We start from the raw sequence: 14,288 nt of genomic DNA, 5'->3' as shown, positions 1-14,288 counted from the left end.
AAGATAGACAATAAATTCTCTATTCTTACCATTCAGGGACGATCACTGAATTCCGGACATAGAGCCCCCAGCTGAAAGGATCCCTACCTCTCTTTGATTACCTCGATGTGATGGCCACTGACGTCAGTGAGAGCAATCCTTAACGTTACAGATAATACACGACACCATGTAGTTAAGAATCACTCTGTTTATTTAATAAATTACAGCGTACTATATAGAAAAGAAACATGGGTGTATACAATATGTGCAAGCATATGATTGGATAAATAGAAGTAGCATACGACATTACATGCAGGATATTTTAGTAACACACAGAAGTAACAGTTTTGATCTAGTATGTAATTGACCTTGAAGATAAGACACACACAAGCCTTATATTATATAAACAGACAAAGGCATCTTGTAGAGAGTGCGTACGTGTCTATTCAAACACATAACAATTCATATAGCATGTTTAACCCTTCATAGTGACCGACACGATTCAAATAAACTTTCTGGAGCAGCGGAGACCTGAACCAGTAGCGCTGCGCTGTGGGACAGGAGTCTTAGCCCTAGGCTATAGGAGCTCTCCTTAAAGTTTTGTTTGGATTCAAACCCCTGTTCAGATACCCGCTACTAGCGTACTGAGCCACAGCGCTATTTGTCTGATGCCTTACACACATTCTAGTGTACCGCTAATTAAGGTGCACCCGATGTTTCTCGGAAGTTCCGCTGGCTTTTCAAAATGGTGACCAGCCTGTGAGAAAAGATGGGTGAAAATGTTATGTGGCAAGGTGGGGTATTCTGTTTCTAGAAAACATTGCGGAAGTGTTTGTTTTATCCCCTATATATGGTATTGTATGGATATATCTATATACATACCCACACACACTTAAATATATATATACAAACATATCTATATATATCTATATACACACACCACAGTGAACCCATGCACCTAATAGGGCAGATAAATACTGTGCACCTAATAGGGTAGATAATTACTGTGCACCTAATAGGGTAGAAAAATACTGTGCACCTAATAGGGTAGATAAATACTGTGTATTTGTAGGGTAAAGAAATACTGCACAGTAGATTTTTAATTATCAATGAGCTGAGTCCCAGCTCCTGTAATAGAGCAGATTCCTCTAAATGTCTGAAATGGGGCAGAGGACTCCCCTGCAGGAGGAATGTAGCCAAAGCAAGATGTAACAATATTTCTGCAGCACACTGCACAGAAAAGCTACAAACTCCAGAGACAGGTGTGTTGCCTAGAGACCATGAGAGCTGGGAGCCTCCACCGGGGGGAATAAGCTTCACCCCCCTCATACCTTATACATGTAAAGAATCCTCCCTGCACAGCCAGGAGAGGAAAGGAGCTTCCAGTGGCCCGGGGAGCGGGGGACTGTGGAGCGGCGTCTCGTCATGCTGCAGCGGCTGGGGAGCGGAGAAAGCCCGCCGTACAGAGCGGGAGTTAGCTCCGCCCCCTCCGCTTCGGCGCCAAATTCAAATCCGCTGTATAGTAAGCGGAAAGCGCCCATGCATCCCCCGGCCGCCTGTATGCTGCGGCCGGGGAGCGATGTGCGGCCGGGGAGCGGAAAGCCTGAGCCCGCCGAACGGAGCGAGAGTTAGCTCCGCCCCCCTGCTCCGGTCACTTTCAAATTAAAACCGCACTATCATCCGGCTGCCTGTAAGTGTGTATGCTGCGGCCGGGGAGAGTGTGTCCTTTGCTGGAATCGAACCCTAGCTCGTGGGCATCGTAACCATAGGTGTTACCACTCTGCCATGAGAGCTATGCTAATTATTACACAGATATATGATATATGTAAATGTATCACCCGGCTGCCTGTATGCTGCAGCCGGGGAGTGAAGAGCGCTGAGCCCGCTTACAGAGCGGGCTGAAGCTCCGCCCCCCACATAATGGCGCCAATTTCAAATTAGTAAGCCTTTTATGCACTCCAGCCTGTCTGACTGGAGAGTATAGGGGAGCCTGTCCATCCATGTATTAAAACACTGAAACTGAAAAATGTAAAAACATACATCAGTCTGGAGGGGGGGAGATTGTACTCACCGCTTCCTTCCGTCAGGCGTTTCGACCCAGCGGCCCCGACACGCGCCGCACGCAGCGGTGTCTGGCCATTTTTGATACTCACCGCTGCCATGCTGCCGGAATCTTCTGCTGGATGGAGTGGCCCCGACACGCGCCGCACGCAGCGGTGTCCGGCCAACTCAGGAGAGCTCAGTGTCTCCCTCAGCCGGGGCCCATCCCGAGCCGCACGCAGCTGCGATGGGACCCCGCCGGCAGCTCCCGCGGTGCAGACTGGCAGTGGCAGAGCTGCCAGTCTGTGAGTGTGTGAAAGAAAAATAAAATAATAAAGAAAAAAGAAAAAAATCTTCAGCTAAACCCAAGTGAACCAGCTTCCTCGGGCACTAAACTAAGACTGGCTTGGAGGGGAGATAGTAGGGGAGGAGCTAGCCACAGTGTGAGAATTTTAAAGTGCCAGCTCCCAATTACTGCCTACTATTTCCCCATTGTAACTACGCTCCAGTGGCCCCTAGTGGATGAAGGAGAAATACACCATAGTCCAGTATAAGGTAACATATGTATAATGTATAATTCAAGTGCACAGTCTGGAACCTGATCCTTAGAGCAGGAGGTGGGCCCCGCAGGCAGTGGGGCCCACCGGTGGTTTCCCCTGTACCCCTGTGGGCCAGTCCAAGCCTGCATCTGTACAAATCAATTGCTGCCACAAATAAACCAATCCTGCTACTTGGCCAGAGCAAAGAGCTTCCGGATCCACCTGCAGTTTGGCCAGTGAGGTGGGTAGACAATGGAGGGCCTAATTCAGCATGAGTTATACAACTCATTTCTCTAGCATGCGGGGGGGCCGTCCAGCACAAGGCAAGGCCGCCCTGAATGCCGGGTGTCCCGTCTCCGACAGGACTTAAACGCAATGCCGCCCCCACGCAACACCGCCCCCCGACAGGACTTAGATTGCAATCACGTGTGATCGCAATCTAAGTCCTTGCACGCATGCACAGAAGAGCGGAAATCAGCAAATAGCGATTTCCGCACTTCTACGTCCCATGCTGAATTAGGCCCCGAGGACCTTGGTGCACTTGCAGATAAATGCAAAGAAAAGATGCCAGATGGTGTCCAGATTGGACAAGCCTGAAAATAATCCAAATGATTAATTGGAAGGGAAGGAACATAATAAAATGACATTTGTAGCATGCTGCGGAACAAGATGAATGCTGGGTGTTACCTATCGGTTAGTTCTCGGTATTCCCCAATTTTTGTAACGAGATCGACAATCTGGCTCATTATCCCTTGGCAGATGTAGTAATGTTTCTTGTATCGTGCCTCTGCCCTTTCTGCTGATAGCTGGTCATAGAGTTCCAGGATTTTCCGCATCTGCTCCTCATGGTCCAGCCTGGCTTGTTTCTGTAGGGCCTGGAACACATAACCAAAGTATTCATTCTAACTAACACAAGTAGCAGATCAAGTTTATATGGAGTGGTGGGAAATGTAAGCACATTTAGGATAGGAAATATGTGGTCCTCCAGCTGCTGTTGAACTACACATCCCAGGATGTCCCTCCACAGATTTAGCATGCCCTGACAGCAAATTTGTGGCAGGGTATGCTGGGATGTGTAATCCCACAGCAGCTGGAGGCCCATTATTGTCCAACCCTGAATGACATGAAGAACAGATTCATAGGAGGTCATGTGACAGGAAGGAGGACAGACCCATAGGAGGTCATATAGAAAGATGGAGAGCACATTCAGGAGGTCATATAGAAGGAAGGGGAACACACTGAAGAGGTCATATGTCAGGAAGGAGAACACAGTCAGGAGGTCATATAACATGAAGGAGAACACAGTCAGGAGGTCATATAACAGGAAGGAGAACACAGTCAGGAGGTCATAAAACAGGAAGGAGAACACAGTCAGGAGGTCATAAAACAGGAAGGAGAATACTGTCAGGTGGTCATAAAACAGGAAGGAGAACACAGTCAGGAGGTCATATAACAGGAAGGAGAACACACGCATTGGCAGATGTATTAAGCCTGGAGAAGTGATAAAGCAGTGATAAGAGCAAGGTGATAACACATCAGCCAATCAGCTCCTAATTGTCAATTTACATATTGGAGCTGATTGGCTGGTGCATTATCACCTTGCACTTATCACTGCTTTATCACTTCTCCAGGCTTAATACATCTTCCCCTCAGTAGGTTATATAACAGGAAGGAGAACACAGTCAGGAGGTCATATAACAGGAAGGAGAACAGTCATATTTTAGTTATATTTTTAATGGGAAGCATTTTGCATCAACAATTGCACTTCATTTGAACTGTGCATTTCTAGCCGCAGTCTTCCCAATATAAGACATGAGACCTATAAGAATAACATGCTTTTAATGAAAGGGGTGTTGCTGAAGTGGTAGAAGGTTGGACATTTGAGGCCTGTTTTTCAGTCAGATGGAAATCCAAAAGTGCACTCTGCCTGTGGAAATTTGCAGACTGCACCTTGATGGAGAATACAAGAGAGTCTGGTTCGCTCTGTGGGTAGTCAGATCTCTCCATCCATGAAACCGACATTTCTGGAAAGCTACCTTGTGAACATATGGAAAAGATCTATCTCATGATAGTGTCGCGAGAGCGTCATGGGCATGTAGCCAAACGTCATGTGTACAGTGAACAGACACTTGTTTCTGACAGATCCTTTACACCCAGCTTGGGGCTGATACATGTGCTGATACTAATGGTAAGACCGTACGCATGACGCCGTACAGATCATCACATTAGCTTCCAGTAGTAATAATGGCATACTGCAGCCGTATTTTCTAGGTATGCAAACATCAGGCCTTTTGTGTTGCAAATGACCTCCGACTAGGAACACATACATTATAATGCAGCATAATGATCCTGATGGTTATAAAATAATAAGTAATATTAGCATAGTGTGCTTGCATACTGTATACAAGGCAAGTGTCAAGCTGAAATGTCTGACATAACCTTAAGAGGTACTGACACGTCTGCTTCAGATCTTTCAGCAATACTGCCCAGAAAAGCAAACGACCTATCTGGTACAGATCACTTCAGTGCTACCTGGAATCTACCAAGCAAAATATAGGATTTTAATTACCTATCGGTAAATCCTTTTCTCGTAGTTCGTAGGGGATACTGGGAATCCATTTAGTACCATGGGGTATAGACAGGTCCTCTTGGAGCCATGGGCACTATAGAAGTTTGATAACGTGTGCTGGCTCCTCCCTCTATACCCCTCCTACCAGACTCAGTCTAGGAAAAGGTGCCCTAGGAGACGGACATACTTCGAGAGAAGGAAATAGATAAGGAAAGTGGTGAGATTTCAAACCAGCACAATCAGAACAAGAGGAAAGCCATGCTAACCAAACTTGAAAACAGGGACAGCAACAGCTGAACTAAACAACAGTACTTAAACAAGTAACAGTGCAGGAAGAACAAAGCATCGGGCGGGTGCCCAGTATCCCCTACGGACTACGAGAAAAGGATTTACCAGTAGGTAATTAAAATTGACATGTTAGAACAAGACCAAGTAGCTGCTCGGCAGAGATGTAATGCCGAGATACCCCGGGCAGCCACTCAAGAGGAACCCACCGACCTAGTAGAGTGGGCCCGTATAGATTTTGGAATCGGCAAGCCTGCCGTGGAAAAAGCATGCTGGATAGTGAGCCTGATCCAACGTGCAATTGACTGCTTAGAAGCAGGACACCCAATTTTATTGACATCATAAAGAACGAACAGCGAGTCCGATTTCCTGTGACGGGCAGTTCGCTTTACATATACCTTCAAAGCCCTTACAACGTCGAAAGACTTTAAAGTAGCAGAGGTGTCAGTAACAATCAGAACCACAATTGGCTGGTTGATATGAAACGACACCACCTTAGGAAGGAATTGCTGACGAGTCCTGAGTTCAGCTCTGTCCTCATGGAAAATCAAGTAGGGGCTCTTGTGAGACAACTCCCCAAGCTCCGATACGCGCCTTGCCGAAGCCAAGGCAAACAGTGTGACGGTCTTCCACGTAAGATATTTTACGTCTAACTCCTGTAACGGTTCAAATCAGTCCGATTGGAGGAATTTCAGTACCAAATTAAGATCCCATGGTGCCGTGGGAGGCACAAAGGGAGGTTGGATATGAAGAACACCCTTCAAGAAAGTCTGGACCTCAGGGAGAGAAGCCAATTGTTTCTGAAAGAAAATAGACAAGGCCAAAATCTGAACTTTTATGGAGCCTAGGCATATGCCCACATCAACTCCCGACTGCAGAAAAAGCAGGAAACGTCCCAGATGAAATTCCACCGTACAATATTGTCTGCTCTCACACCAAGAGACAGATTTCTTCCAGATACGATGGTAATGTTTTGACGTAACCCCTTTCCTGGCTTGGATCATAGTCGGGATGACCTTGTCATGAATCTCTCTCCTGGCTAGAATCAGCAGTTCAACTTCCATGCCGTCAAACGTAGCCTTGGTAAGTCTTGATAAATGAATGGGCCCTGTTGCAGAAGATCCTCTCGAAGAGGCAGAGGCCATGGATCTTCGATTAGCATCTCGAGATGATCCGCATGCCAGGCCCATCGTGGCCAGTCCGGAGCAATGAGAATTGCTTGAACTCTTTCCTTTTTTATTCTTTTGAGAATTTTGGGGATCAGAGGAATGGGAGAAAACAAGTACACCAGCCTGTAGGCCCACGGAGTTGTCAGGGCGTCGACCGCTACAGTTTGTGGGTCCCTCGACCTGGAACAAAACCGCTTGAGCTTCTTGTTGAGTCGAGAGGCCATCATGTCGATCTGTGGATAACCCCACTGATGCGTCAGCCACTAGAACACCTCCAGGTAGAGTCCCCATTCCCCCCGGGTGCAGGTCGTGTCTGCTGAGGAAATCTGCTTCCCAGTTGTCTACTCTCGGAATGAAGATCGCCAACAACACCACAGTGTGTTTTTCCGCTCAGAGGAGAATTCTTGACACCTCTGACTTTGCGGCTCTGCTTTTCGTTCCGCCCTGTCGGTTGATGTAAGTCACCGCTGTCACATTGACCGACTATACTTGAATGGCCTGATTCTGAAGAAGAGATGAGGCCTGCAGAAGGGCGTTGTAGATCGCCCTGAGTTCCAGGATGTTTATTGGAAGAACGCTTTCCTGACTTGACCATCTTCCTTGAAACTGCACCCACTGGGTGACTGCACCCCAACCTCTGTGGCTTGCGTCTGTGGTCAGAAGAATCCAATTCTGAATCCCGAACCTTCGACCCTCCACTAGGTGAGAGGTTTTGTAGCCACCACAGGAGGGAGATCCTGGCTTTTGACGACAAACGAATCCTCTGGTGCATGTGAAGATGCGATCCGGACCATTTGTCCAACAGATCCAGCTGGAAGGTCCTCGCAATGAAACCTTCCATACTGAATTGCTTTGTAAGAAGTCACCATTTTCCCCAGTAGGCGGATGCACAGATGTACTGAGATTCGGGTCGGCATCAAGATCGCCTAAACCATCAACTGGATCACCATTGCCTTTTCCAAGGGAAGGAACACTCTGACACTCTGTGTCCAGTATCATTCTCAGAATATGAAGCTTCTGTGTTGGTTCTAGGTGAGATTTTGGTAGGTTCAGAATCCACCCATGATCCAGGAGTAATCTGGTTGTGAGACCAATGTTCTCCAACAACTGCTCCCTGGACGCAACCTTTATCAGAAGATCGTTCAGGTAAGGAATTACGTTCACTCCCTGTCTGCGGAGTAGCATCTTCATCTCTGCCATCTTGGTGAACACCCTCGGTGCCGTGGATAGACCAAATGGCAGGGCCTGAAACTGGTAGTGACAGTCCTGCAGTGCAGACCATAGATAAGCCTGATGATGAGGTGGCCAGAACGGAATGTGAAGGTACGCATCCTTGACATCCAGAGACGTTAGGAATTCTCCCTCTTCCAGACCTGATATCACTGCTCTCAGAGACTCCATCTTGAACTTGAACACTCGTAAGTATGGGTTCAATGACTTGAGATTCAGAATCGGTCTTACCGAACCGTCCGGTTTCGGAACTACAAACAAGCTGGAATAGTATCCCTTGTTTTGTAGATAAGGTGGAACTGGAACAATGACCTGGGTCTGTAAGTTTTTGAATGGTTTCTTGTAAGGTTATTCTTGATTCCTGTGAAGTATCTGTGAGGTGGGAGATCCTGGGACTCCAGCTTGTAGCCCTGGAATATAAGGTCTAATACCCAGGGATCCTGGCAAGATCTTGTCCAGGTGTGACTGAAGAATTTGAGCCGGGCACCCACCTGCCTGTCTCCCAGGCATCGCAGTCCACTGTCATGCGGAAGGCTTTGAGGAGGCAGAGCCAGAGCTCTATTTCTGTGAACCAGCAGCAGCTGGTTTGCATGGTTTACCTCTAGTACCTCTGGCGGTGGTAGAAGAACCTCTGGTCTTGCCCCAAAAATTTGCTGTCCGGAAGGACTGTATATTGGGTCCTGAGTAAGCCTTTCTAGCTGACGGAGCTGCAGCAGGTAGATATGTGGATTTACCTGCAGCAGCTTGCGAAATCCACTTGAGTTCGTTGCCAAATAAGGCCTCACACCTTTCTTGGAGTCCGCGTCAGCAGTCCACTGACGCAGCCATAATCCCCTGCGTGCCGACACTGCCATAGCTGTAGTGCGTGCATTAAGCAAACATATCTCTTTAATGGCTCCAACCATAAAGTTCGCAGAGTCTTGTATATGCTGCAGGAGTAAAACTACTTCCTCTTGAGGAAAGGTGTCTAACCCCTCAATTAAATTACCAGACCATCTAGCAATGGCTCGAGTAATCCCCCCACATGCTATAGTGGGTCTCTGGGCCACCCCTGCAGCTTTATACAAAGATTTGAGTGTAGTCTCAATCTTACAATCAGATGTATAATTAGGAAAGCTGCCCCAGGCACAGGTAGTACTATTTTTTACGTGAGAGCCTGGAGACTGATGTATCCACTATCGGTGGATTTTCCCATTTCTTCCTATCCTCAGGAGGAAAAGGAAAGATGATAATAGAAATTTCTTATCTGGATTAATCCACGGTTCTTCAAACAGGGTATTTAGTTCCTTTGACACAGGAAAAGTGGCTGAGGATTTTTTCTTTATATTAAAGTAAGATTCCTCACACAACTCTGTCACCTTATTAGGGATATTTAGGATTTCTCTGATAGAATCTATGAGAGCCTCTACACCCTGCGACAGAGTACCCTCCCCTACCTCTATGTCCACCTCCTCTTCCTCCATTTCTGACCCATCATTATCAGAGTCAGAATGCAGGATATGGGCCAAAGTACGTTTTTGCGGACCGAGGACTGAGACGCTGGTCTGAGTACTGAGTCCTTTTGCATAAATTCAGCCATAGACTGTCTTAAGTATTGCAGTTCTACAGTTTTGCTGAGGTGCGCTCCCTGGGTCACTACGGGTAATGTTCTTTATTCAAAAAGGAGAGTTTACATCTACAGGTGATTTTTCAGCAGTACTTCCTCGTTCCAATTTTAAACGATGTCCCCAAAGAAAAAAAGAGAGAATTGTATATAGTGAAGTACCGTAGGGCTCAAATGGGTTCACAAAAATGTTGATCATATATATGGTATGGTGTAGAGCAGAAAAACTTAAATCCAGGGTCTGCCATATTAAAGTGGATTTAAGTTTTTCTGCTCTACACCATACCATATATATGATCAAAATTTTTGTGAACCCATTTGAGCCCTACGGTACTTCACTATATACAATTCTCTCTTTTTTTCTTTGGGGACATCGTTTAAAATTGGAACGAGGAAGTACTGCTGAAAAATCACCTGTAGATGTAAACTCTCCTTTTTGAATAAAGAACATTACCCGTAGTGACCCAGGGAGCGCACCTCAGCAAAACTGTAGAACTGAAATTGAACCTTTTTGGGAAATTGGTGACCATCCCGGCTGGTGGATTGCAGCACCTTTGAATTGAAGCGCCATCTGTACACTTTTCTGTTTACTGTCTTAAGTATTGCGTTCCTTTCTCATTACGAGATAACTTAGTAGAGATGGTGGAAATCATCCCCCTAACGGAGTCCAGCCATGCTGGCTCCGCCCCACTAGCCTGAGAAGGGATACTACACTGAGTACACACTAGTGAACCCCCTGGAGAAGAGGAAAAATGTGCCTTACATGAAACACACTCTTTGCCTGACCTAGATTAGGGACTTAGTACACAAGTATAATGCTCCCCCCTGCTATGACCCCCTGGTACCACTGAGGTAATCTGGAGGCTCTCCGGTAGAGTTGCACGTCCCTGCAGTCAGCGTCTGTGTTGCTACAGTGAGGGAAAATGGCGCCTGTGAGCTGCTGGATCCGCTCATAGTGAAGCCCCGCCCCTTCAATGGCGCGCGGTCTTCCCGCTCTTCTTTATACTGGCTTAGTGTCTAAGTGCATAAAATGGAGTAAGCCCCCTTTTAAGCCTGTATTGTCAGTCTGGGTACTGTGTACACTACAGTGTACTAAGTCTGGAGACTCATTCTGCCCCGTGTAGAAGCCGTGCATCTCCGTACCCTAATGCCGCCATAATGGCCGGCGACCCGCTAACCGGGACGCCAGCTTAGTACTCACCACTCACACATTTTTCTGGCTCTGTTAGGGGTGGTGGCTTGTTGCGGGAATGAACGCTCGCCTTGCGAATAGTTCCCTCAGGAGCTAGCATCCTGTCAGCAGGGAATGGGACCATTAACCTTTAGTGGGTTTTGGCCGTCTCCGCCTCCCCCCACCCCTCCCCCTCTAAGTCCCACGAAGCAGGCAGGCTGGTAACATCCAGTCCTGCCTGAAAATAAATGCAGAAAACTCTGCAGGAGCTTCCAGAGATGTGACCGGCTCCTTCAGGCACATTTTCTAAACCGAGTCTGGTAGGAGTGGCATAGAGGGAGGAGCCAGCACACGTTATCAAACTTTCTATAGTGCCCATGGCTCCAATTGGACCAAGTCTATACCCCATGGTACTAAATGGATTCCCAGTATCCCCTAGGACGTAGAGAAAGTAATATTTTATCGTACCGCTTCTCTGTCTAGCGCATCCTGGAACTCCCTCTCCCGCCTCTCCTCATACTGCTTCTCTCGGAAAATCCTGTTCTGCTGCAAAACCTCCTTCTCATGTCGAGCCTGCATGAGCTGTACGGCGATTCTGCGCTCCTGCTGGGACTGTCTCATCAAACGGGTGATAAGCTGTTCCTCCTGAAAAGCCTCCTGAAAAAGACACCATTTCATCACAATTGTATTACTTCTGCTGTACAGTGTTGTTTACAAAGCTGCAAAACAGCATACTGTTGGGGAGAGACAGAGTAGACGGAGATAAAGTACCAGCCAATCAGCTCCTAACTGCAATGTTACAAGCTATGGGGGTTATTCAGAGATGGACGTAGATGTTGCTTCCCGCTGCAAGATCTACGTCCATCTCCTCACATGCTGGGGGCCCCCAGCAAAGGGCAAGGCCGCTCAGCATGCGTGTGGCACCGCCCCGTAAAATTGTGGACGCATCCATTTTAAGTTTGTTCCCTGGCCATTTTTTTAAATGGAGCGGCTGCATGTGACGCAGCAACCACAAACGCTTGTGACGAACCCCCCCTCCCATTTTTGCCACCACGCTCCCGCAATGCTGCCCCCCCAATGCCCGCTGCTGTCTACTTGCGGCTGCATCATGGCCGCAAGAATAACAGTCGTGCACGCGCACTGCAGCCGGTGAGGGTGCACAGACCATATGAACATGACCGCTGCATACAGACACGTGGCTGTGTCCATCTCTGAATCGCCCCTATGTTTTAAAAATGACAGGAGCTGGTTGGTTGGTATTTTATCTCTGTCCACTTTATTTCTCTCCAAGGCTTAGTAAATAGACCCCATAACCTCTCTTCACTTTATCGCTCTTAAAGCCTTAGGAACTAATTCAGATTTGTACATAAATCTGATGGTTTACATATAAATCTGATGATTGACATGTTGCAGCATTTGGGGGCGGCCACTAGCATCATTCTTCAAACCAAGGATATGTCGTCTCCATTTTGTAGGCGTGACTGGTCCAGGGTCTGTGTTGTCGGATGCAACCTTACTGGGCCGGGTGTCCAGATCCGACGTCCAGCCTGAGTAATGTTCAGCTTACGCAGACTGACCGGTGCCTAAAACATTGCAAATCATGACCAATGGGTCCAATGGTGAATGCCTAAAGTTGAATTACTGTAGGCCCTTAGTCAGTAGCGGATCTTGCCACGGGCAAGCAGGACTTTTGTTTGGGGCGCCGCCTTCCGGAGGGCGCCGGCGCAATTCGGAGGGCGCAGCACCGTGACAAGATCCGCTACTGTGCCCCCCGTTGCTGTGCCCCCCGCCGCTGCGCCCCCCGCTCTGAAGGGAACCAGACGCTACGCGTCTAGTTTCCCTTCGTGGAGGGGACCTTTGCTGTGCGGTGCGCGATTACGTCATCGCGCACCGCACAGCATTGTGGCACAGACGCTAGGGGTCATAATTGACCTCTAGTGTCTATGCTGATCCGAGGAGAGGCGCGGCGCCGGCGGCTGTCTGTAGCGGTCTGGAATCAGGAACGGGGATAGTAAGTATACTTTTTTTTTTTTTTAAATATTCTCTTCCAGCGGTGCTACAGGGGGCACAAATGGGGGCGTAACTGACCACGCCCCGTGTGAAGCCACGCCCCTATAGTTTTGCCCGGGGCGCAACAAGAGCAAGAACCGGCCCTGCCCTTAGTACATAGATCCCCATGTCTATTTGAACAAGTTCGCTCATGTGTCGGAGGGATGCAGGTAAGTGACATTTTCTGCACACAATTATCAGTGTAATACAAACAATAAATGTACAAATGTGACACAAGAACTAAAGACACACCCGGTATTCCCATTACTATCATGATGTATTCACATAAATAACTAGTAATTTAGGAGAACAATTTAAAAATTGTTACTGAATGTGTAATTATGTGCTCTGTAGATTTGGTGAAAACTTTATCAAACTTTATGGCTAGTTGGCACATTACCCTATTAGTTATATAGGATAGACACCTGGGGGTAAACTTACTAAAGAGTGGTTTGGAAAAACAAGATGCTTAAATAGAAGTTTTATGTGCAGTTTGAAAACCTTGATATTTACTAAAGGCAAAACCACACATCATGCCACATTATTACACATTGCAGTTCTGACACTTTTCTGATTTTTACTCCTGTAAAGAAAAAAAAAAAAGTAAAATCCTACATCAAATTGGCAGAAAAAAGGCAGAGATCAGTCTATAAGAAGAGGATCTGTACTATCTGGAGCCATCCGGTACACTATGGGGGTCATTCCGAGTTGATCGCTAGCTGCATTCGTTCGCTGCGCAGCGATCAGGAAAAAAAATGGCAGTTCTGCGCATGCGTATGTGACGCAATGCGCACGCGCGTTGTACTATTGCAACAAACAATGTAGCTTCACACAAGGTCTAGCGAAGCTTTTCAGTCGCAGTGCTGGCCGCAGAGTGATTGACATGAAGTGGGTGTTTCTGGGTGTGAACTGACCGTTTTCAGGGAGTGTTCGGAAAAACGCAGGCGTGCCAGGAAAAACGCAGGCGTGGCTGGACGAACGCAGGGCGTGTTTGTGACGTAAAAACAGGAACTGAATAGTCTGAAGTGATCGCAAGCGCTGAGTAGGTCTGAAGCTACTCTGAAACTGCGCAAATTTATTTTGTAGCCGCTGTGCGATCCTTTCGTTTGCACTTCTGCTAATCTATAATACACTCCTAGAGGGCGGCGGCTTTGCGTTTGCACGGCTGATAAAAACAGCTAGCGAGCGATCAACTCGGAATGACTACCTACAGCTGAGGCCCTGAGCATAAGAAGTGCTAATGTTTATTTGAGAAAGTAAATAATGGTTTATTTTCTGTAAATATTGTTCTCAGAGTGTTGGTTAGAGAGGACTACATGTTACATGTTTTATTAATATATATGTTCTTATACATACACTGTGTGCTTCTTAAGTGTGTATAATAGGGTATATTTTGTAAATAGAATCTGTATGCTGTAGGTAATATTTTGGAAAACAAATTGAATCCTCCCGATTGATTTGGGATACGGTCATCAGGTCGACCACACTTAGGTTGACCACCATTGGTCGACATGGAATAGGTCGACATGGTCACCAGATCGACATATACTAGGTCGAAATGGAAAAAAGGCCGACATGCTTTTTACGCGGGTTTTTTCTTAATTTTTTTTAACTTTTTCCTACTTTACGATCCATGTGGACTACGATTGCGAAT

At 47.1% G+C, this 14,288-nt stretch overlaps 1 protein-coding gene across 3 annotated transcripts in view; it reads right to left on the bottom strand.

Moving 5' to 3' along the window:
• Positions 1–14,288, bottom strand: part of SPEF2 (sperm flagellar 2) — an 853,267-nt gene that overhangs the window by 277,753 nt on the left and 561,226 nt on the right. For all 3 annotated transcript variants that reach the window (XM_063960786.1, XM_063960790.1, XM_063960798.1), the window contains 2 exons: positions 11,054–11,242; positions 3,246–3,433 (listed from right to left, as the gene is read on the bottom strand). In XM_063960786.1, the coding sequence (XP_063816856.1) occupies positions 3,246–3,433; positions 11,054–11,242 (377 nt within the window). The remainder of the gene's footprint in view (positions 1–3,245; positions 3,434–11,053; positions 11,243–14,288) is intronic.

Source organism: Pseudophryne corroboree, chromosome 1, assembly GCF_028390025.1.
Source record: "Pseudophryne corroboree isolate aPseCor3 chromosome 1, aPseCor3.hap2, whole genome shotgun sequence".
Classification (NCBI taxonomy): Eukaryota; Metazoa; Chordata; class Amphibia; order Anura; family Myobatrachidae; genus Pseudophryne; species Pseudophryne corroboree.
This window is presented reverse-complemented; position numbering and strand designations above follow the sequence as displayed.